At 35.6% G+C, this 24251-nt stretch overlaps 1 protein-coding gene across 1 annotated transcript; it reads right to left on the bottom strand.

Moving 5' to 3' along the window:
* Window positions 1–21494: 21494 nt before the first annotated feature.
* LOC129940994 (serine/threonine-protein kinase TAO3) lies at window positions 21495–23090 on the bottom strand. The gene has a single exon (XM_056049531.1). The coding sequence runs from the start codon at window positions 22931–22933 to the stop codon at window positions 21566–21568; it is 1368 nt and encodes a 455-aa protein (XP_055905506.1). The 5' UTR covers window positions 22934–23090; the 3' UTR covers window positions 21495–21565.
* Between the last annotated feature and the right edge of the window lie 1161 nt (window positions 23091–24251).

Consider the following 24251-nt stretch of genomic DNA (forward strand, 5'->3'; position numbering starts at 1 on the left):
AAACTGGTATGAACAAAATTATTCCTGTGTGAGAGTAATGTTTTCAGGGATGGAGGGACCCATAGCTTTTTAAGCCGAATCGGAATGGCTAGTTTGAGAATGAACTTTTCATGACAAGAATTACTCTTGGATTATTTGTCAATTCCTCGAAAGAGGCAATGCCAGTCAAAAAGAATTTAGATGGTCCAGAGTACTTGTTTTTTTATTTTGTATTTATTTTTATTCTGAAAACTATCTTAAAGCTAGACAAAATTCATAAAACTTGCTAAATTTACTATAATTTACAACTAACAAGCTGGCCCAATACAGATTTTTTTAATAATAATAATTAACTACGTACTAACCATCACACCACGGGTACCTACTACTATTCGTAATTTGGGGTTGTAAGACCCATTTATAACTATAGTAGTTTCTTTTTAGAAGAAGGGAGCTACAATAGCTTCTTTGATTTAAATTAAGTTGTTCGTCTAAAATAAGACCCAGATACTAAGCCTTGTCCGAGAGCTTTGATTGGATACCTTAAATATAGGGAGGTTAACATAATTTTGTATTTCCTCCAAAATAGAACCTAATCGTTTTTGTGTGGTTTAACACCCTGTCCGACACTTGAGAGAAAAGGAAATATCGATACACATTGATCTATTACAAGAATTTATTAAAACTATCATTTTAAGTTAAAGAATTCATTCTAATTCTAATTCAGAAGAAACTTGGTATTCTAATGACACATCAAGGATAATTGAGAGAGTCTCAAATCATTTGTCCGCATTTCTCCACGGAATAGTTCCATCGAAGAGCTAAAAATATACTTTGCATTCACATCCATCTCTTTCATAGTTTTCTAACATGATTTTTTAAATAATTTAACTCTCTAACATAATAAGGTCAACATAAAGTAAGCCTTTTTCACTTCTACTCGTATTTGTCTACTTTCAATAACATTATAGCCATCAAATAACCCAACAATCATCCTAAAACTCCCAATCAGCCAACACTTACTGTCAGCACTTAGTTCTTCGTTGTCGTCTTAGAAACTACTTGCATACTTTACGCTATGACTATACATGGCATCGCATCGCGCCCATCCCATCCTATATTCACATAATTGTAAGCACGGCGGTGGCGGTGGCAACGGCGTTAACACCCACCTTGACTTGTCCCACTTTGCCACTTTGGGATTTTTCCCAAAATATGCACCCAGTCATACGCTAATTGTATATTTTCCACCGCTTACAATAGAACCAAACAAAATTACCATCTCTGGAAGCTCTCTGAGCTCTTTAGCACCCATATGATGTCTATAGGCTTTTATATAGGTAAGAGCATGTATGCATTCGTGCTGAGCAGTTGCATGGAGGCTTATAAAACTTCCCAAGTGCCAATCAATGATTGCGCACAATGACTCGCCTACTGGACGACTATACGTTAAAGTATCCACCTTGCTATTGCTGCGACGCATAAATAACCATCATTTGCACATACCACGACCTGTAACCTGCAAAGCGGTGCTCCAAGTGCATGGAATGGTAGACCAGTGCCATGGCGGTGCATCTCGGACCTCGAACTTTTATACCAGCATCATCAACCAGAACAACTAATCCAATTGTCAGTGTGACGTGTCCTACTTGTTCCTCCATTCAGCGATTATTTCATTTGCAGCTTTCAGAGTATTCGCGCGACTTTGGTCGTTCGTCGTCGTTGTCGTCGACGCCGCTCCGCTTTTCGTCGTCCTCCAAACTATTCACACAGGTAAGGAATACAAACTGTGCACTGCATCATCTTGTCTCGCTGTTAAGACTATCAATTGGACAAAATTGAAAATAAAACCTTCTTTGAGTCCGCTGCTCAAGTGAGGTGTACCGCTACCGCTTGTACGGCTTTTTAGCATCTCGAGCTTTATTGAAACAAAACAATGCCAATTTAACTACTACCTGCTGAAGCTGAATCTGATGCTGATGCTTCAGCTGGTGCTTCTACGCGCTTGGTGAGAATGACCGTGGTCGCAGCTTGCTATTAGGATGACCATTTTTGGACTTCTTTTGAGTCATATACACGACTTTTAGAGAAAAGAGATCCAGACAAGCAAGTTGTTTTCAGTTTGGCGGTGCGTCAAGTAAGACAGAGGTGGATTTGTTTCAAAAGAGAGTGAAAAGTATTTTATCTTTTCATGGGGCCCAATATCAAACAACTTAAAAGCAATCTCCTTTAGTTTCACTACAAATTTGGATCAGGGTCCACTTTAATGCTTAGAGTTTAACAGAAGTTGATAATCACCAAGATGTCATAATTAAGCTCTCCTTTGGCATTTAGAAATGTTGGTGATAAATTCAAAAGTTAGTTATCCTTTTATAAAATCGCCTTCACACCTTTTTGCAAGGCCTCTTATAAATACCAATCCCACCCTGGAGAGCAAAAACAAAAAATTATCGCAATCACTGCCATTTCCTGCCACCTCCAGCCTCTAAATAGCAGCCTATATCGGTGATTTGACCTTTTATGTTTGCGCCAAATCTAAACCACTGCACCGCAATCCACCAGACCAGACCAGACCAGACCAGACCAACCAAAGTCCATCAGGCAGGGAATTGCTTGTTTTTGGCACAATAAATATCCAATCCAGCTAGCCAGCTGCTGCTACAGCTTCAATAAGCCTTTGCGTTTCACGTACCTTACGTATATATAAAACAATCGATGGATACGAAAGAATCAATGAAAAGACGAAGAGTCCCGGATTCCTGAAAAAAATTCCGTAACAATTGCTCGTAGGCTTTTGCTGATGATGGTGATTCTGGTATTCTCTTTGTCACCGCAAGCACTGCCAATATGGATGATTACCAACCAATACCAAGTTTTCTATAGAAGAAAGGTTTCTTAAGGCTTTGATGTTCTCAGGTAGATGGTTACAAACAAGTATAGATAGGTATTGAAGCAGGTGGCTTCTGTAGAGACCTGCTGCTGATGGACATGTTGTATAAGGAGGGACTATTCAACTAATGTAATTAAGTGATGGGTTAAACTAAAATGGAAAGGAACGGACATTACACATATACTCGAATAGTATGATGAAGATCTGGGCCAGATGCGGGTTGACAGATAAAAATACCTCATTCAATTTGGGAAGAATCATACTCAATTAAGAGCTTTGGTTTTGACGCTTTCAATTACTAAAAAATCACTGTATTGGTGATCGCATTTCTCAAATTAAATGAATTTTGTTCTTCAGTATTGTCAAATTGTGATCAATTTTTTGGCTTAAATGTCCTCAGCTCTTCAAAGCAGCTGGGGATAATTTGGTTAGGAGCATGCACCAATTTATCTGTAAAACTTCGTTAAAGCTAAACGATATCACTTGGTCTGAAAACTGCAAGTATCTAGGGGTAACACTTGATAAGAAACTGACTTTTGACAAACATATCAACAACGCTATTAGTAAAACTAATCTTTAAATAAGAATTTTATACCCGTTTATAATCCGCAAATCAAGTCTTGGTGTAATTAATAAAATTTTGATATTCAAAACTATCCAGCTTATACTTTTTTTATGGTGACCCAGTGTGGTTTGACTGAAATCTGCTTAAAAAAATCTTCAAAGAGTGCAAAGCAAAATATTAAAATTAATGCTAAACTTGACAAGTCATTATTCTACAGTGAGACTTCAGCATAAGGCTAATGGTAAGCAACTCAAGCTTGTTTAAGGCTTTTTTCTTCTAAGTTTTCCCTTAAAAGTTATTGTTTCTCATTTACATTATTTTTATATTAGTATTAAGTACCTAATTATATAGAAGCTGTAAGAAAGCTAATTTTCTATATCTCTTAAGTAAACATATGTGCAAATGTAAAATATTATCGAACTACCATAATAAATAAATAAATAAACTCTACTAATATTTAAGTTATGATATTTTTTTAAACTGATTTGGAAAAAATATTTTTATTTGGATTTTCATAAAACCCAAAAAAGTTTCAAAGCCCAAAGGTTTGGTAGTATTGCCCAAATATTCTAAATATTATTCTTCAGGCCTCTTTAATAGTCAAATTTAATTTTATTACAACAGTTGAATAAAATAAAAAAAAATCGACTGGATAGAAAGAAAATGTATCTTGTATCCAAAGATTCTGTTGAAAATAGAAAATACTTATCGTTTTTACGTTAACAAAAACCTTGGTTTTTATTAAATTTTTGTTTGAAAATCGTTAGAATGTTTTTTTATTATTTTTTGTATATACAATTTTTTAATCTTTGGTATGCAGTTATTTAAAACATATTAATAGACATCTTAGTTTCGATTTTAGTAAAAATAAAAGGTCTATCTATTTTCCGATATCGTATTTTGAGAAATGTTTTAAAAAAATATTGTCATTTTTGGTCATCAAATATTATTTAAACAATATAAACGTATTATCGAAATTAGTTCATGAGTTCCTTAGAGAAAATTTAATAAAAATCTATCGAGTCGTTATTGAGAAAATTCGAATTTTTGTATGTGGACTTCTGTTATTTTTAGTCTTTAAACAAAATTAAAAAAATAATTCTAACTCCAATCTGCTTATGTCCTTAATTTCATCTTTTAACCTCAATCGATTCAATGGCTTGGGCTGTAGTGGCGCAGGCAGACAGTGGAATGGGAAACCCTCTTTTTTCGACTTCACTACCGTCGTAATGTCATTAAAATCTGGTGTTCGATTATTTTAACGAATGCAGAACTTGTCTTAAGCTTCTTCTTATATGTCGCAAGTAAAAATGTTATAAGAAAAACAACAATTTTAAAGAGGAGTAAATATTTTATATTCCAAACTTCTCACAAGAACGGTTGCATGCTGTCAAAAACATGCATAGTTTTGCATTTCTTGCACCTCGCTGCCCTGCTGAGATCTTTAAAAGGCTAAGCTTTAAAGCAAACAATGTTCTACCCCTAAAAAGATATTTTTCACCCAAAGTCTAAGACAATTCGGGTCGAATAAGATTGATGTCATTTGTGTCGGTCTTCCTTTTCGATTATTTACTTCCCATAGGACATTATTGTAATCGGTCATTTCTCGATTTTTCAAGGTCCCTAGAATCGAAATAAAGGATTTGTAGAAAGATGGTGTGTACGTACGTTCGCGACATTTTTTTCGTCGTCCATAGCTCAAGAACCAGAAGAGATATCGATTTCAAATAAATTATGTTATACAGATAATAAGGCAGAAAGATGCAGAAAGGGCTCTCAAGAAAATTGCGTGGGTGGTTTTTTTACCAAAGCAGTTTGAAAAAAAGGTGAACATTTTGGTTAACACTCAATATCTTACGAACCAAAAACGCTAGAGACTTGAATTAAATTGTACATAATATATTGTAACGTGATATTAAAGAAATATAATTTTTTAAAAAAATCCATCTAACGGTCTTATTATAAATCATAAAATCTGAAAAAAAATGTGTTACCTCCAAAATTTTACGACTTAAATATGATTTCATCTCAAAAACAATTTTGTGCAACGAAGAATAATGTTTTTGACATCTGATAAAATTTTGAGAAAAATCGAATTGACATTATTTTTACAAAAAAATAAAAACCTAAAAAAAAATGAATAAAAGTTGGTAAAAATTTAATTTCGACTTAAATATCTTTTCAAAAATTGTAGATATTGGCTTTAAACTACTTTTATCTTTCAAAAAATATTGTTGTTAACGTTCAATAAAATTTTGAAAAAAATCGAACTGACAGTTTTTGTACAAAAAATTAAAAACCTAAAAAAAATTAACAAAAGTTGGTAAAAATTGACTTTCGACTCAAATATCTTTTTAAAAAATTGAAATATTGGCTTCAAACTAATTTTATCTTATAAGAAATATTGTTTTCAACATTCGGTAAAATTTTGAAAAAAATTGAAGTAACAGATTTCTTACAAAAAATAAAACTCTAAAAAAAAACAATACTAAAGCTTTACAAAAATTAAAAATATTAGCTTCAAACTTTAATTTAATTACACTGAAATTATTGTTTTCGATATTCAGTTATTTTTATATAAAAATCCAACAGTCCGTTTGTGCGCAAATTTGGTAAAAATAGATACGAGTACATATAGACAAACTTTTAAGAAAGACAAATCGACAGACGGGATGGAAGTTATCAGTGTGGGTCGCATCCCAGCCTCTTTTTTTGAATGGGTACTGGGACCTGTCTCCCCTCATGATGTTTGGTTTTTCTAGTGCCCAGAAGTGGAGATTATGGAGATAAGTGTAGCCATCTTTTTTGAATGTCGACTCATCGCTCCAAAGAATTTTGTCAAAAAACTGCGGATTTTCAATTTTCACTATCATTTGTCGACAAAAACTCATTCTCGTTTCAAAATCTTGCGGCTGGAGAGTTTGCACCCCTGTTAGGTGAAAGGGTTGATATTTATATTTACTTAGCACATTATGCGCAGTCGTCTTTCCGATCACAGTGCGTTGTGCTTTTGCTCGGATTGATACTGTAGGATCTCAGTGAAGTTCCGCAAGCACTAAGTCTTCGGTATCTCCTCGAGGGGTCGCCCACGCTAGCACCACCAACACCACTACCAGGCAGCCTTCCTTTTGATAAACAGCTATAGACTCTTATAAACACTCTATAATGGGGGTGAAGTGCGATAGGGTACCTTTGCCTATACAGAGTCGCAGCTTCGTTTGCGTTGCCTTTGCACTCTCCATAAATGAATAATGCATGTTTGCATATTCATGTGCAGAATACAGAACACGTTGCATCGAAAAAGTTCAATCAAACGTTAAGCAGCTATTTTGACCGTTAATTTTTCTAAAGAATGAACAATAAAAACGATATAAATAAGTGTTCGTCGTGGTCTTTATCTTATAAATTAAGATTAAATTACAAAAACTTTAATTCAAAATTTAAAAAACTAACGATTTTATGCGTTCTCACTTTCTCAGGATCTTACAATTTACTATTCAAAAAACCCAATTTAAATTGAATCAGAAGACTTTTTGTTTGGAGAAAATAATAAATAAACTAATAGCAACCAACAAAATATTTGATGGGTTTGTTAAAGCTCAAGGAAGAAGGCTGATTCTAGACGAATAATTTATTAATGGTTAATTTCGTATTTGGAAAAAAAACAGAAGGTGTTGATTATTGGGCTATTAAATAATGTATAAATGTTGAAATATGGTGTTCCTCAAGGCTCTGTCCTGTGTCCAATTCTATTCTAAATTTACATTAACCCACTATTCCACCAGAATTTTGCCTTTTTAAAACAAAATTCGTGTTTTCCAAACTGTTTTTAGTTTGATTGTAAATTATATAAACTAAAAACTTAAAATACTTACAAAAAGATATTTTCTATAACGCTCACTTTTCCTTAAAAAATGTACATATTGCAATACCTATTCTGGTTCTTAAACACTTCTATAATTTTTATAATTTATAATTTTAAGTATCGAACATTGATGAGGAAAATAATAATAAATAAGTTTAAAATGATTTTATGCTACAAAGAACTACGATCGAATCGAATTTTATTAAAAAAAAAACTTACAAAAAAATGATTTTCGACTAAAATATCTTTTCAAAATTTAAAGACATTGTTTTTAAATTAGTTTGATCATATAGAAATATTGTTTTTAACATTCAGTACATTTTTTTTTAAAACCGTCAGTTATTTCATAAAAATTAAAATCTACCAAATGGTGAAAATTAATGTTTGATTCTCGATACCTCGTGAATTAATGCAGGTATTAATTTCAAAATGATTTCAGTTTGTGGTAATTTTTGTAAGGTAATGGTCTTTGAAAAATCCAATCTGTATTTTTTTTTTATTTTAAAAGTAAAGACTTCAAACAAAATGCTACTAAAATTGATAAGAACACATTCGTTAACAAAAACAGTGATTTTGAAATTAAACTTATTTTACCATATTCAAAATATTGCTCCTAACTTTTTATTACATAACACCAAAACTTACAAATACAACAAAAAACTCATAAGAATGAAGTGGACTTCAAATGTGTGGGTTGCATTTCAGCTTCATTTTTGTATTTGTGTAAGCCTTTTCAAAAACTATCAATATCTATATATATTTGTATAGACTTATTTGTATACAAATTTTGACTAATGACTCTAAAATCTACGAAACAACACATTCCTGTTTCATGATGCATTCCAATTATGACAACAAATTAGAGTTTTCCAATTTTTTGATTTTAAATTAAAATATTTTCTCTTCATAGTTTTGCCCAGATCATATAAAAATACCTGTGTTAAAAATATGAAGACGAATAAACTGCATCAAGCATCATTCATTCATTCAAATTCATCTAACTCAATTAAGCAGATATCATACAAAGAGTGTATAAAAGACTGCCTGCATCGGTGAAATTTAATTACAAGAATCAGCCTTAAACCAAATGATCTTGATGATGCGTTCATAGTCTGACCATCATCATCATCTTCATAGTTTTATGAACCGATACTGATGCGATGGCGATGAAGAATTACATGCATACTCATCTATAGAACATATAAGACGTATTTCCTGGTAGCCTTTAGGCCAAGTAATTACTATTCTTTAGTTTCTAATGGAGAAATACTTTTGACACCCCACATGACATTCTTCAGAATTAAATATGACACAAGGTAGGTAGGTTCTAGGTAGATAAGGCTACAAGTATTTGATGATGGCGCGTATTCCCTATTTCTAAAGCCCCAACACACATTTTTGTATGATTGCATGGGCTGAAGAGGCCCTGAGGCGACATATCATAAAGGGAAGAAGTTTCACTGCTGAAATTAAATTACCCTCAAACGAGAGATGCGTGTCAGAAAAACATATTTCTTTAAATATAAAATATACTCAAACTCCAAACCTTTGCCTTATTCCTACCTATAAGAAGTCTAAATTGAATACTTTGTACTGCCTTCATGTAAATAGATTTTTTTTAAATATTTTGTTTTTGTTTCGTTTTTTTTTTTTATAGTAAACTAGGGAAATAAGCTTCATATCTGTCTATCCACGTCGGCATCCTTTATAAACGATAAACGCGCATACACCTGTCATAATAGCAGATAGCCGGCACACCACTGGCCCTTCAAGCTAATAAGAATGGAAATATGACAGTGCCATTGTGGGCGCGTATCCTTATAGCGAATTGTGGTCAAGAATATAAGAAGAGGTGAATTTTTCAAGGATGACACATTTTGAAAAGAAAACTTATTTAATGACTCTTAAGGTAACATCACAAGATCTCGAGGCCAATTTAAATCGCCTCTAAAAGAAAAAACTAAGTCAGGAAACTGTATGTTTTGGATAATTACGATTATTTCGCAACAAAGCAAGAAGCGTTGTTTGTTGAGAATGAGGTCGAAATTAAACGAATCAGCCTTAAAACCGCACCAAACAGAGAAACGTTTAGGAGGAGGAGGCTTTTCAACAATCAATTTCTATTCATCAAGTCCAAAATGCGTCAATGCTGCTAATCCAGGTAAGTTCTGTGGTCAAATATTACAATCTCCGAAGATAATTTTTAGAAGAAGTTCATTCTGATGCATTCCTAGGAGCTAATCAGGTAAAATGTGGCGTTGGATGGAATCGGTTTTCTTAAGTTTTTGTATGAACTCAAATTTAAGTCTTCAGTCAAAATATGAGTAGAGTGAATTTTAGTTTGTATTCCAGACTACTTTATAAACCGACAAGGCACACTTTTTCGATTTTAAAAATCACTAACTTGTCCCAAGAGCCTAAATTTTTGTATTAAGAAGGTGCTCCAGGACGAACCAAAATGGTTTTTAGTTTTGTTCAACTCTCTTTGAAAATTATTCACAAATTTTGTTTTTATTTAAATGTTCTTATAACTTTTTGCAATACGTATCGGGTCATTTTTAGAAATTGCGTTTTTTTACTTTTGAAATGTCTAAATGATAGCTTTGAAAAAGGGGACCTATTTAAAGTGAAACCTTCAATTGGGAAACCCAATTACCACTGATATTTTCATAAAATGAAAACGTTATAAATGATTATTCTGTAAGTTTTTTATTTTCAAATGCTTCGTTTCAAGTTTTCTCCGTTTTCTTCTCTAGTTTTCTAATAACTCGCTTCCGACGTCGATTCCGACTATTTACCACTAAAACCTAGTACGCAGCTGAAGTGAAACGAATTATTCAGCGGTCTTCAAGTGCAGAGCAAAATGAAAACGAACACCACAGCGGAAAATATTTGTGGAGAGTTCTGTTAGCTGTCAAAAACAATTGACAAGTTCTGACAGTCAGCTGCTGTTAAACAAAATTGGAAAAGAATTCCATTTATTTACATTTTGTTGAGCAGTTAGTACATAGTTTTTTCATTTCTACAGCTATAATACTCCAGAGGCTTGCACCGGCTGAATTATTTTTGTGAAGCCTATGCTCCAACTTCCAAATAGCTTTACTTCGACCAACGAAGCCATTTTTTTTTTCTCCGAAGAGAAATTAATTTTTTGTTTGGTTTATTTTTTGGAAGTTGAAGTTCACTGCTCCTCTTCATCACTTCTTGCACATCACCAATAACATTTTCAACATCCTGAGGTTTCAATTCAGAAATGTATTGTTGGAATACATTAGACAAATCCATTTTATATTAAATTTTAAATCAAATATAAATCAAAGTCAAAACACCGAAAGTCACGAGTAAACAATTTTTTTTTCAATAAAAACATTAAACGTGAAAATTTCGCAAACAATTAATATGCCGGGCAATGAAATTGAGTAGGAAAAGAGTGGAGAATTGTACTAAGAAATCTAGTACACCTATCCACTAAAATGACACATTTCGTCGTTCGGCAGCGTACTAGGCTTAAATTTAAATGCCATTTGAAAATCGCTCAAATAATCATAAAGTAGTTTTGTGTTGTTTAAATTCGTGATGATTTTCGGAATCTATAATATCACTATCTTCAAAATTTAGTTAAAAAACTTATAAAATTTCTTTAAATTTTGGGACAATCTTTTTTTATATTTTACCTGTTTACACACATTTTAATAAACTTTCTACGAGTACCATTTTGCTGAGACATTTTTGATTATTTATCAAATCTAAGTTTTTTAAATAAATTGCAAACATTAAAAAAGAGGTTGAAATGTGACCTACACTGCATTCGATTTGTCTAAAACGTTAACAAATTATTAATAACAATATTTTGTTTAAGATGATAAATTTGAAGTCAAAATTTTCTTTGCTTTCGTAATACTTGAGTCGAAACCATTTCTCATCAATTTTTTGCTGTTTTTGTGGATTTCAGTAATTTAAAAAATTAAAAAAGGAACAATATTCGAATATGATAGAATTAGGTTAATTTTAAAATCTGTATTTGTTACAGATATTTTTAGTCCAAAACCAATTTTAAAGGATTGTAGTAGCATTTTTTGAAAGTTTTTGTTTCTTATAAAGGGTGGTTAAATTTAAAAAAAATTTCAGCAAAGCGGATCAGTAGGAAAAGGGAAAAACTGCAGAAAATATTGCTGCTGTTCGCGTCGTCGAGCCCCACAATTGCAACTTTCACGCTCGTCGATGGCCAATATTATTCTTAAAAGCTTGAATTTGCACGATTACAAAGTGTAATTCTTGAGTCAAAACTAAAGTCTTTGTCATTTTAAGCGTCGTCAATGGTCAGAATCTTGGCAAGAAATGGTAACAGTAGATGATCAAATTTGATAATTATTCTGTGTTTCAATTCAGTGAATTTTCCATTTCTATATGTATTGGTTTCAGACATTTTTTTATTTGCAAATGACTGGACAATTCAGGATAGATTATTGCAATATTCGTTGGCTAAGGGCAAATTTGTTGGTGGCATACCGCCATACGGCTTCATACAGACCAGCTGATTTGCAATAAGTGAAACCCATGTAGGTGAGGATTCCGATCCTGTAAATTTTGTATTCATGGGTATAGCTTGGTGCCTTTATTCTTTTCCCACCATGGCCTCGTCGTGTACATTAGGAATTATGCTGCTTATCAGCTATTACTACAATATGGTCTTCACACCAATTCCTTTTTTAATTATATGTGGTTAAATTCTCCGTAAATAGGCAAATCATTCACTACTGCTTCCTTTATCAAAGCCCTAATTTAGACAGAGTATCAACTTCTCGTGAACTTGATGCTTTGCCTGATTCCATCCAAAGAATTGTTTCGTCCTATCCTCGCACTGAAATCGTTGTTACGGGCGATTTCAATTTAAACAATTCTTCATGGCTTCAACATCGAGCAGAAAACACTGTTGACTTGTTTCTTATCTCTGACCTTGATAAGCACACTGACCATTGTGCTATATCAGCAAATTTCTCGTGTCAAAAGTGTTCAGTTAAAGAAAACGCTCCTAAGAGAACCGTTTGGCAATACGAGAAAGCCAACTGGTTCGGTCTCAATAATTTATTCTGGATCTTCAATTGGTCTCTTTGCTTCCCCGGTAGTGGCATTGACGCCAGAGCTGATATGATCACAAGTTTGATTCTCCTTAGAGTGAGAACTTTTATCCCGAACATGGTTAAAAGCATCAGACCGAAGGTGGTTTGATGCGCGGTAAAGATGTTATTAGGGCCAAAGAGGTAAGTTTCCGTTGCTATAATCCAATCCTACTGAGGAAAGCCAGAAAAAGTTCAAACAAGCCAGGAAGGCCTGCAACGCACATATTCGACGGACCAAATTTGTACATGACTAAAAATTACGGCAAAAAATACTGCAATGTCCCAAAGACAGTAAAAATGTTTGGTCATTTGTAAAAAGCATGAGAAATTCTTGCTCTTCATTGGTTCTTACGCTCGTTGTCAATGACACTCCTTTTGTTAGCTCTTTAAAGAGAACAAATCTCTTTGCTAGGCCGTTCGCCGCCAATTCTACGCTGCCAGTGAGTGTTATGACTCTGCCTATAGTTGAGCGAGTAGGTGATTCTAAGGGACCAATCTTTTTGCGCACTCGTACTGTGGTAAAAGTCCTTAGAGATCTTATCACACATAAATCCGCTGGTCCGGATGGTATCCCCGCTTTTGTTCTGATGAGGTGTTGTTCAACGCTGACAAAACCACTGCGTAAGCTTTTTCATACCTCCTACTCCTCAGATCTCGTTCCGAGAGAATGGAAAACCGCATTTGTCCAGCCCATCTCCAAAAAGACGATTCTTCTTCACCCTCTAATTATCGACCAATTGCAATTACGTCCCTTTTTTCCATGGTCATGGAAACGATGATTAAATATCAGCTCAAGAAATATCTTGAAGATCGAAAGCTTCTTTATGACCGGCAATACGGCTTTCGTAGTAATAGGTCCACTGGTGATCTCATGGTTCATCTCATAGAACAGTGGAGCAAATCTTAACATCGTATTGGAGAAAGTAAGATTATTGCACTTGATATTTCAAAAGCATTTGATAGGGTTTGGCATCAGGCTTTCTCATCGAAAATGTGTGCTTTCGGTATTCATGAATATCTGCTTCATTTGATCGTTTAATACAAGTAGTATTGGACGGATTCAAGGCTGAAAACCATAAATTAAATGATGGTGTGCCTCAGGGCTCTGTTCTATCTCCAACACTATTTCCCATTTTTATTAATGATCTCCTGTTTGCAACTTCCAATCCAATACATATTTTCGCTGACGATAGTACTCTTAACTTTTCATATTCGTTTTCGGACTCACATCCCTCTTCTTCGGATGTGGATCTGCAACGACAAAATATGATAAGCTCTTTAAATTCCGACCTAAACATCATTGTTCAATGGGGACTAAAAACGGCGTGGAGTTTGATGCTTCGAAAACGCAATGCTGTCTTGTATCGTTAAAGTAAAATATAACGCCATTATCCATGAATGGCTCTTGCATTAATGAGACTGAACACCTCGATATTCTCGGTATATGTGTCACCAACCTCCTCTTGTGGAATGATCACATAAGCGATGTCGCCATGTTTGGGTTTCCTTTGGCGATGCATGAAATATTTCACCCCTTCTGATCTGGCTATTATCTACAAGACTTACTTACGTAGAAAGCTTAACTATAACTCGTATCTCTGGGCTGGTGCTCCTGCAACTAACTTAAGCCTCTTGGATAGTTTTGAACGTAGAGCATTTAAATTGATATATGATAATATCATCATAAGTTCATTTACTTCGCTTGAACATCATCGTAGGATCTCTTGTCTGACCCTTTTTTACCGTTATTTTAACGTCTTACGCTCTAGTAAAATAATCAGGTGCATTCCTCCCCTTAAACAGTTCAACAGTAATACTCGCGCTTCTAGTATACTGCTCATCAGTATACTCCCGAGCCCAACTTCGGCCGCACTGTCAAAAACAAAGATTCGTTCTTTAACCGTACTACGCGAATGTGGAATGCCTTACCACACTCTGTCTTTCCTAGTCAGTGCAATATTCAGGAATTTAAAACCAATGTGCACCGACATCACCTTTTAAACCCTCTCTCCTCTTCCTAGTGCTCACTCTGTGCCTCTGCATAATAAGGACCTTGAAGGGATGTAAGTGTAATTGAACGATAGTTAGAGGGAGAGGAGGATTCGTCTTGTTTTCAACTCGGAAAGCCCTTTTCAATAATTATTTTCAGAAGATATTCACAATTAGTAAAGGAATAGGGTCATTCTGTGCTCTGTTGTGGCTTTCTTGAAAATCATCCATATGTCCGAAATATTTGTATGGTAAGTCATCTTTATGCGTCATCCTTGATCAACATTTAAATTTTTCATATTAGTTATAATTGTTCTCTGGGAAAATTCTCCTATAAATTTATTTGAACGACGAGGGCGGCATATCATAATTGCTATGATATTGCTGTTTTGCATCATCTCACTCGTTCCTTAAACGGTAGCAAGAGGCCACTCATGATAAGACCAAAGGTTTATACAAAATCACATTTGCATATACGTTAAGACACAGCCAGGCCATAGTGTGGCGGCCGCCTCGAGATCGCATGGTGGTATGTTATTCTATGGTAGCGGTGGCGGTGGCGTAGAACAACACAGCCGCTTGTTTTGAGAAAATAAAGTTTACCCTAGGTAAGGTATAGATACCTATATTCCTTATCTTTTCTTCCATAGGCTCTAAGGCACATCCTTATTAGATATGACATGCAGTTCACGAACAAATAAGGTAATGGCGCAGCAAGACAATTGTACAACAACTTGTAAGTAGGAAAAGGTATAAATGTAGGTATACCTATACGGAACCAAGACCGCAAAAGGGGCTCTATTCATAAATTATTCACGAGCTCAATTCACTTTTCGATTTTATTAGTCAGGAAAGTTAAGATGTGTGCTGTGAAGCCTGCCTGCATAGGCGAAGCCAACAAAAACTCATGTAGTTCTACGTAAAGGTAGGAGAAGTGATCATGATCTCCCTCAGATCATAGCTTCATATATCATCTTTTTTTTCTTACAAAACAGAACTTTCTGTCCGGCTCTCCAACTCACTCAATTCATTTCATTTTGGGGCTAAACGACAGAGTTGACTTTGTCCGCAACCGCTCGTCATGCCACCGCTGCGCTCTGTGCTGCACCGCCACGCTGACCATCGCACCGCTGCTGCTGGAACATCAGATAGTCGAATATATCTTGACTCCCAGTCCCAGTTTCGAGAGATGTCCTTTTATCGGAAAGAACTTAACATTTTATTGTGCGCTCGAACTGGAACTGGAACCATAAGATACAGATAGATGCATTCTGTAACAGTTCAAAGGAATACTTCCGATGATACATATTCAAGATGGAACCATTAGTCATTGGAGGTCTTTCTTTCACTCCCTCTCCCTCTGTGTCTTTATCTCTCTCTCTCTCAGTGGGGGGTTTTTAATGTGAACAAAACAATACCATTAGTAAGTATCAAGAGCGCACTGGAGTAGCGGGAAAAATGCTGCCAAGGAACACGCCAAGACGTAGCTGCAGTTAAAAGATGCTTAACACGACGATTCTTCAAGTTGGGCAAAGTAGCCTTTCGTGTTGTTTTTTTAGTGCACTTTGAGGTCGAATTTTGGTGGGGCTTATAGTACCTCTATACCTGTAGCATAAGGTGATTTCCGCAATAATCTCATAAGATTAAAATGTTACGCCATATATTTCCATACGGTGATATGGTGGCGGTCTATAGAGGCGAGGTGATTCCATGAAGAGAACACACCTATTCTGGACTTATATTGCAACAACGTCAACGTCATCCGCATGGTGCCCATTTGACCTTCTCTATGTTACAGCCACAGAGTCAGACAGTCACAGCGAGAAGATAAATGAGACTTGACATAAAGATTTTAATATCTTTTCTGTATGGAGAAGGACTCTGATGGTGATCAAAATATGGATAACCCTATTAGCAGTTAACATAGTCGTCGTAATGGATTATAACGGAAAAATTGTTGATATTATTTATCTCTTTTCTTGTCTCTGCAGTTTATTACGATTCTTTGATTTTATTTTTCAATTGTTTTCTTGCGAATGTTTCCAAAAGTGGGTTACGTAATCACGTCCTTCAGTTTGTTCCTGGTCGTGACTGAGGTTAGTGAGTCTTAGCATCAGGTGAACCGATTTATTTAAAATTTTGTACAGAAGTAATGGCTGAGTGATATAAGACTTAGGGGCATTAAACCCATTTCTGATTTTTAACCGCGTTTTATTGTTATGGGGTTTTGTGTGTACTTGTGTGTTACTTCCATTGGACAGTAAAATTGTTTAGTGTACAGCGTTATCCATTTTTCGGCTTCAAAAGTAAACGTTAATAAAACACAAATAAAATCATGGCATTTCTTTTTTATTAAAACTTTTAACATTGACATTATCTGCGTTTACCTGCGTAAACACGGTCTTTCACTTAGCATGCATAAAGAAAAGTTCAGCTGTGTCAAATCGCATGAACTTGGTGGCGAGTTGATGACGAGATTGCAATAAAGCCATATTCGCTCGAGTTGTGTGGCATCTGGCCCGGCTTGTTCAAACGACATAAGTTGTATTCTTCAATAGCAATAAGAAAAAAGTCGGTTATCACATCCATCGTCATTTTCGATGGGACCAAAGAGCTCACCAAACAGTGTCTTTAGTGGATGTAGTGGCCTCTCTTCAATTACTTGACGAGAATTAAGAGCCCGAAATACGACAATTTTTTTTATTAACATACGAACCGATTGAGAAATGTGTTTCTTTGTTGAAAAAAATTGTGTTCAAAATGATGGCTTTGGTTATCACAGCCTTAGAGTGTGGATTGAAGCGCAGCAGCTCATTGAAGTATATTTCCAGGTATTTGGCGTTCTTCTTGGCTTTAATCCTTGATCCATCCGGGAACGCCAGAACAAGGTTTCGGGCCACTGCCGCCAATCAACGGCGGCTGTTGTTCATGGCGGGTCTCCGGAAGCATACCAGTTCCGATTTGGAGGTATTTATCCTTATTCCCCACTTCTGGTAGTACTCGTAAAGTTTGCTTATGTGTGCTTCTACTCTTCGGGCTGCGATCGTAAGAAACATTGAGGACGAATAAGTGAGTGAGTCATTCGCAAACAGCAGGTTCTCACAATCCGTTGGCAGTAGCTTGTCAGATGTCATCAGGCTGTAGAGGAACGGTCCAAGTTTCGATCCTTGGGCGACTCCAGACTTTACGTCTCTAATCGTTGACTTGCAACTATCTATTTCTACGAAGAAGTTTCTGAAAGAAAGAAAAGAAAACACAATTATTATTATTATCTGTGGGATATTAAAAATTCGGAGCTTATCGATGAGGGCTTCAATTCATACGCTGTCGAAAGCTTTATCGACATCCAGAAAGCATCCAACTGTGGCTCGGTGGCTATTGAGAGCAGCAGTTGGGTCGGACTGAAACTTTAAAAGTGGATGGATCGTCGAGTGAGCTTGTCGGGGATGATGCTTTGCTCGTTGCAGAATTCCTTCAATCTCTGTTAAATGACTTCTTCCGGAATTTTGCTGATGTTATTGAGAAGTAAGACTGGCCTGTAGTTGAAGATCGTATTGGTACTGCCTTTCTTCGGAATTGATACTACTTTCGCTGTCTGCCACTTTTTTGGAAAGTAGCCGTTGTTGATGCAGTTATTTATGATAATAGTCAATATTATCAAAAAAACTTGAGGAAGTCTTTCCAGGATATTGCTGGAAATCCCGTCCGTTCCAGTTTTCGGCATCAAGTTGTTAATGATCTCAGCTATCTCCTTAGCATTGCAGAATTTATGGTTATTAGCCAGTTCATCGGCTTTGCAGTTGTCGTCAAATTGAACTAAAATGTTCGGCTGTTGAATTAACTGCAAGGAGGTTTCTACTTCATTCAGGTAGGCTTGGTCCTGTGATGGTTTTGAAGTGAAACTCTGTTCAAAGTGTTTGGCAAAAGCTTCCATTTTTTCATTCGTTGATGTTAGCTCAATGTTGTTGCTCATCATGACTTCCGGCAGTGGTTTTCCACTACCGATGAGGCGGTTCATTTCTTGAAGGCATTTGGGCCCGGTTTTATCTGCCTCAATATCTTTTTGAAGGAGATGTCGTTGTGGTGACGGATAGAGCTTCGGAACATGATGTTCACACATTCAAGTTCGCACTTGATAGTCCGGTATTCGGGGTTCACCCTGTTGAGTTCCCTCTGATGGATCCTTTGGAGGTGCTTTCTCAGCCTTTATCGGTGGGACATATTCCTGGAGGTGTTGGTATGCGTCCTTCATTGTGGATTTGTTGGGCATTAAGTGCAATTGCAATGGTTGATTCCATGGAGGTTTCGATTCGCTGGTGGAAGCACCAGGTTTCCTTCGATGTCCAACTGCAATCTCTCGAAATTAAGTCTCTGGTTGGCTGAGTTTTATTGACAGGAGTACTGCTTCGTTGTCTGAATCGCTTGGGCCAGTTGAACACGTAAAGTTGCAGATATCTGGAATGACAAAAACAAAATTTAAACTTGAAAGAAATAAATCAAGAGTAGATGGAGTTCTAGGGCTTGGCTTTGGCTGCGAAACTACCACCAAAGAATGTTTAACAACATGATCGTCCAACCAGTCCACTTTTCCTTCGATACTGATAGTTGTATCCTGCCATTGATGGTGACGTGCGTTGTCGCCTCCAATGAGTCCGTAGGTAGTACGGTTCAGAACATTGTTGAGGAACTTGAGATTATACGTACAATAGTTTTGCTTATATACTCTTTTCAATAAAACAAAATCCTGCTTATGCATTGGCTTTGCTATCTTCGTTCTTGTTGATTCTTACGATTTAAATTCGGTTTGGACATTTAGCGATACAAACTCACCATCTATCTTTATTTGTAGGATTGCTTCCTTTGATAACTTCGCTTGCATAGCAATTGTTTCATACTCAGATCATCTAGCTATCAAGCTTATTATTCGTCCCCTTTAAGATATTATTATTCTAGCTGCCACAGCTACAAATTTTATAAATATCAACTGAGAAATTGCCCAAGGTTTCTTAACGAACAAATTGCAAAATAGATTCCCAAGTTCATCCTCCAATTTAGGCAAACAACTAGACACATTTGCTGAAAAAGCTCAACTCCAAGTTTCCTGCTCAAAATACAAAGACCTTAAAGAACACATGTCTTATATGTATAAATATTGACAAACATTCTTCAAAGAATATTTCGTCGTACTTTGAGTACACACGGAACTGAATACTAAGGTGGTCTTTCTCAATTAGCTTAGCCGCAATAATAAATTTAAATACCAATTTATTTATTGATTCTTAATTTAGGGAAAGATTAAGTAAAGGAACTTTCAAACATATGAACAAATATTCTATAAATGGAAAAACTTCGAATCGATCGGACTTACCGTTAATGTTTCTATCGTGTGACGCAAAAAAGGTAACTGCCATTTATGACAAAATTGGAAGCAATTTCACTCCAAGCCTTACCGCCTTCCCGATTTTCTAGCTAAAGTAAGTCAATAGTGAGGTTTCGAGACTAACTTCTCAGTCCCCTGAACCCCTCACAAGGTTCTCTGACGATATATAGTCAGTCTTCACTACTATCGACTACTTATTTACCGATGCACTTGATCTTTTCCAGACAATTCAAAACTAAAGCGCCAAGAAATCGTCCCCCATTTTCTCATTAAAAGGCTTCCTTCCATTGCTCCAATTTTCCTCACAGTTATTCTGAATAATTGTATCAATAATACTTATTTCCCTGATAAATGGAAAATAGCAAATTATTTCCAATCCCCAAAACTAATCTGCTTGCTTGATATTAAAAAAGCATTTGATTCCGTTTGTAAGGAATGTCTGGTCTTCAAATTGAAATCTTTTCAACGTCTTTTTCAGCTCGCCCAAATTATTTAAAGTTTTCTTTCAAATCGTAAGTTTTACGGTTCGGTTCGACTCCATTGTCAAAGATGTTCTAATGGAGGTTGCGCAAAGACCGGTAATTGGACATAACTTGTTCAATCTCCACACCTTCTGTTAACCAATTAATAGCCCACAAACAGCGAATAGAACGCTGACGATGCAGTAACTTATAGTTCCTCTAGAAGCCCTGCAATAGCTCTCCGTAGAATTAAAGAACACATTTTAGTAATGAGAAATTAAGATCAACCCTTCCAAAACAGACCTTACGTGTCTCACAACAGCCTCAAATAATGGTTTAACAACAAAATGTAAACTCCTATCCCAGACCCTCTTGGAATCCACTTGATAGATTGAAATGGAACTAACACGCTAAATTAACTCTTGGCGAGGAAAATGGTGCCTTTTCTCGCAAACCTGGACGAAGCTCTTCTATATAAGCAACTCATTTGTCCTATTATAAATAACATTTTCCTTATATGGTACACAGTCCCATCTGCATGAAGATGATTCAAGTCTTTGAGTTTTCATTTCATTCTAAGCTTACATTTCGGTAGCAAATTTCGGGAAAGAAATGATAACCAAAATATGTTCATTCTATCAAATTCAACGGTATGGCAGGTTTTTTCAGCTTTGGTCGGGGATAAGCATTCGAAAATGGTAATTTTTACGATTTGAAGGTCGAAATGATGACCACATGAGTGATACTTCCAAAAAAACAGAATAAAATTTCTTGATTACAAAAATTTGTGTAACAGACGTTTTACTCTCAGGCTTCTGTTTGCCAGACTCTAGCACCAGTCCATAACGGACCCCCACTTGAACATCGGATAACGAAAACTTCGGCACCTAACTATAACTTTCATCATAAAATCATCTTGGACGAAAGAAGCCATTTCTACATAAATTGGAACTGTCTGCTTAATGGCCACTGGTCAGCCCTACATAGTTAAGTAAGACATTTGCAATTCTTTATAGTCTTTATAGATTTGTGATACCTTCGGTGTTACGGAAAAAATTTGATTAGCATAATAACGAGTCTTCCGATAAGAGGTTTTATTTTGATATTTGGGCAAATAACACGGTACAAGCTTCAACCATTCACTGAAATTGTCATTTCCAAGAGAGGAGGTCACAATTAACCACTGATAGCAGTAGCTTCAGATATACCTACGAACTGATTTTCGAGAAATGTTTTTTCACAATCTTTAGCAAGTGTTCTATATTTGAAACAAAAAACATTTAATTAATCAAAAATCTCAAAATAGATTGACAATATTAATGTTTCTTGTTTTTGCAATCGGTTTTCTCCTTATTGTTATAAAAACAAGTCACTAGCTTCCAATTTGGATGCGGAGCCAAAAAGTCACAATTTTCATTCTTATGCTTCTCCAATAACTGATCACAATAATTTTGATCTTCTTCGGCACGATTAAGTTCTTCTTCATAAAGTTTTTGTTTTTCTAACTTCAAACGATTAAGTTCTTCCAATTGTTTGTCAAGTCCATTCTTTATCTCAAAACGCTCTTTAAGCCTGTCATGAGGTTTTATCTTCACAAATCGATTATCAAGTATTTTATTTTCTCTTTCGGCAGCTTCTAATTTCAGTTTTCGTGCTTGTTCCTCACAAATTTGCTTCAACAATGTTTCATGTGATAACTTGGCTTCTTGTAGTTTGCTTGCCTTGAGGTTTTTCTTGTGATGACTTTTGTAGCAATAGAATCGCTTATCCATTTCATCGACTATTTCAGTATGTCTTCGATCTCTATCTGCTACAAAATTCCTAAATTTCTTCAAGTATTCCAAATAGCTCAAAGTATCCTGCTTCATTTTGAGATTGCTTTTAATTTTTTCTTCAATTTCCTTATTCACTTGTATCATAGTTTCTTCGTGGAAAACATTTTCGAACATTTCAGCTTCCTCGGCTAGAAGTTTTTGCTGTTCACAAATTGTTTTAATAGACTTCTTAACGTCTTCACTTCTGGCTTTTCGTGCTTCAAGGGCTTTTCGCTTTTCATCTCCTTCATGAGTCTTCATTTTCAAATCAATTTCTTCTTTCTCTTTCTTTTTATGAGCCAAATCCAATTCTCTCATTTGATTAATTTCTTCAAGTTGATTTCGTAAAATCTTACACTGATTTGCCTGCAATCGCTTCTTCAAATCATCTTCTTGTCTTTGCCCACGATCAATGTGATCTTCAATTCTTTTCTCAACTTTCAACCAGAATTCATCATCTTTTTTTTCCCTCTCTCGAGCCCTGAACTTATCATCCATTTGTTCCAATTGACAAATCTGAGTTTCACGATAGTCTTTTCGTCTCAGTTCCTCTCGAATGTCAAGACAGTTCAACATATTCTGATGCAACTTCATCGCTACAACAAACTTTTCTTTCTCCTTAATTCGGTCTTCTATCATTTGCAAAAGAGATTTCTTCCGTTCGCGTATGTCTTTATCAACTCGGGATTTAATTTTTTCTATAAATTCATCTTCATAGATTTTTTCTTCGTTCTCGAGAATTTCTTGAAGATGATTCTTTCGTATAGCTAGTTCATTTTGATACGATGCTTGACCACGACCTACTAGAGAGTTGATTTGATTGATGATACTTCTTTTGTCGGTTCTTGTAATGAATTCATAATGCTCCATGAAGAGAAATTTCGTTTTGTAAGGGCTTGAATAGAAAATAGATTGATATTGGAAATTTATTGATTGAAGAAATTCATGAATTATTTTTCTCTTAGTAGAAGAATTGAGTATCAAGAGTACTAAGTATTTTTATTGAAATATCAGTAGATTTGTTTCTTCAAGCCTACATGAAGTGGTTCATCCTAGAAGCACTTGGTGAAAAGAAGTAGTTCGAAATCAACTTGAGTGAAGAAGAGTTAAGAAAAGCGGATATATATTTCTAGAAATCGTGAATGCTAGAGCTAAGGAGTATTGGTGGCCTTATTCCCATTGAAATGAACTTCTCTGACTTAATTCGGTGTGAGGAATTAAGCAAGCACAAAATTTATCACAGGAAGTATTTTAATATCTAATTCTCCCGCCTTAAACGTTATACCGAAATATTACTCTAATAAAAGCTGACCAAACATAGGATCAAACCCATTATCCATCTTAATAGCTACCATTTATCTAACACCTTTTCTTTCTATATTTTTTTGTTTTGGCATCTAGCTTTGAAAACATATAAGTGCACATAGGATACACTTCTAAATTATTATAATATTTAGTTTAAATTATTTCCACTTTATGCCACAACAGTATCAACAACATTCCAGCAACATCCACTAATAATCCAGTTTCCGCATCATCATACAATATTTATTAACCAACTTAAGGGGCAACTTGCTGGACGGTGCTGATGCTGAAGCTAAGCATTTATGGTGTGCGAAGCAGGATCATGGCCCATTCAAATCAACTACTGCTGCTGTTTTGCTGCTTCATCTTCTCTTCTTCTTCGGAACGATCTAATTTCGAATCTAATTCAACTTCAGCATATAAATTGGAGACTGCATGCAAAATTTAGCATTTTTCCATAACAACAACAACAGCAACAAAAAGGAAGGTCCATCTTGATGAAAACGTCTGGTGATCGTAGGTTATACGTGTGCGGAATCTTTGGTCATAAAGCTAACTACTATTAAGTGTCGGCTATGGGAGAACAGAGCGCAGCTACCAGTTACCCATGTGGGCACTCAGTATACTACCGCCACCATCTCATCGCCATCCACCGCCACCTGTAATCTATCCGGAGAATCAATCTTTTTATCTTGGTCATAAATTCTTATTATCTTCTTGGTTGGAGCTGCCTGGACCTGCCGCTTCTGCTGCTGGTTGCTGTTTGTTGGTTGGTGCTGCTGCTGCTGCCAACCGATAGCCATGTCAGTTGCACAATGTGTTCCACAAGTAAAACACTGTCGAACAAGTTAATGTCCGGACTGAGGGAAGCCTTTAGCCCGAT

Source organism: Eupeodes corollae, chromosome 1, assembly GCF_945859685.1.
Source record: "Eupeodes corollae chromosome 1, idEupCoro1.1, whole genome shotgun sequence".
NCBI classification, from domain to species: Eukaryota; Metazoa; Arthropoda; class Insecta; order Diptera; family Syrphidae; genus Eupeodes; species Eupeodes corollae.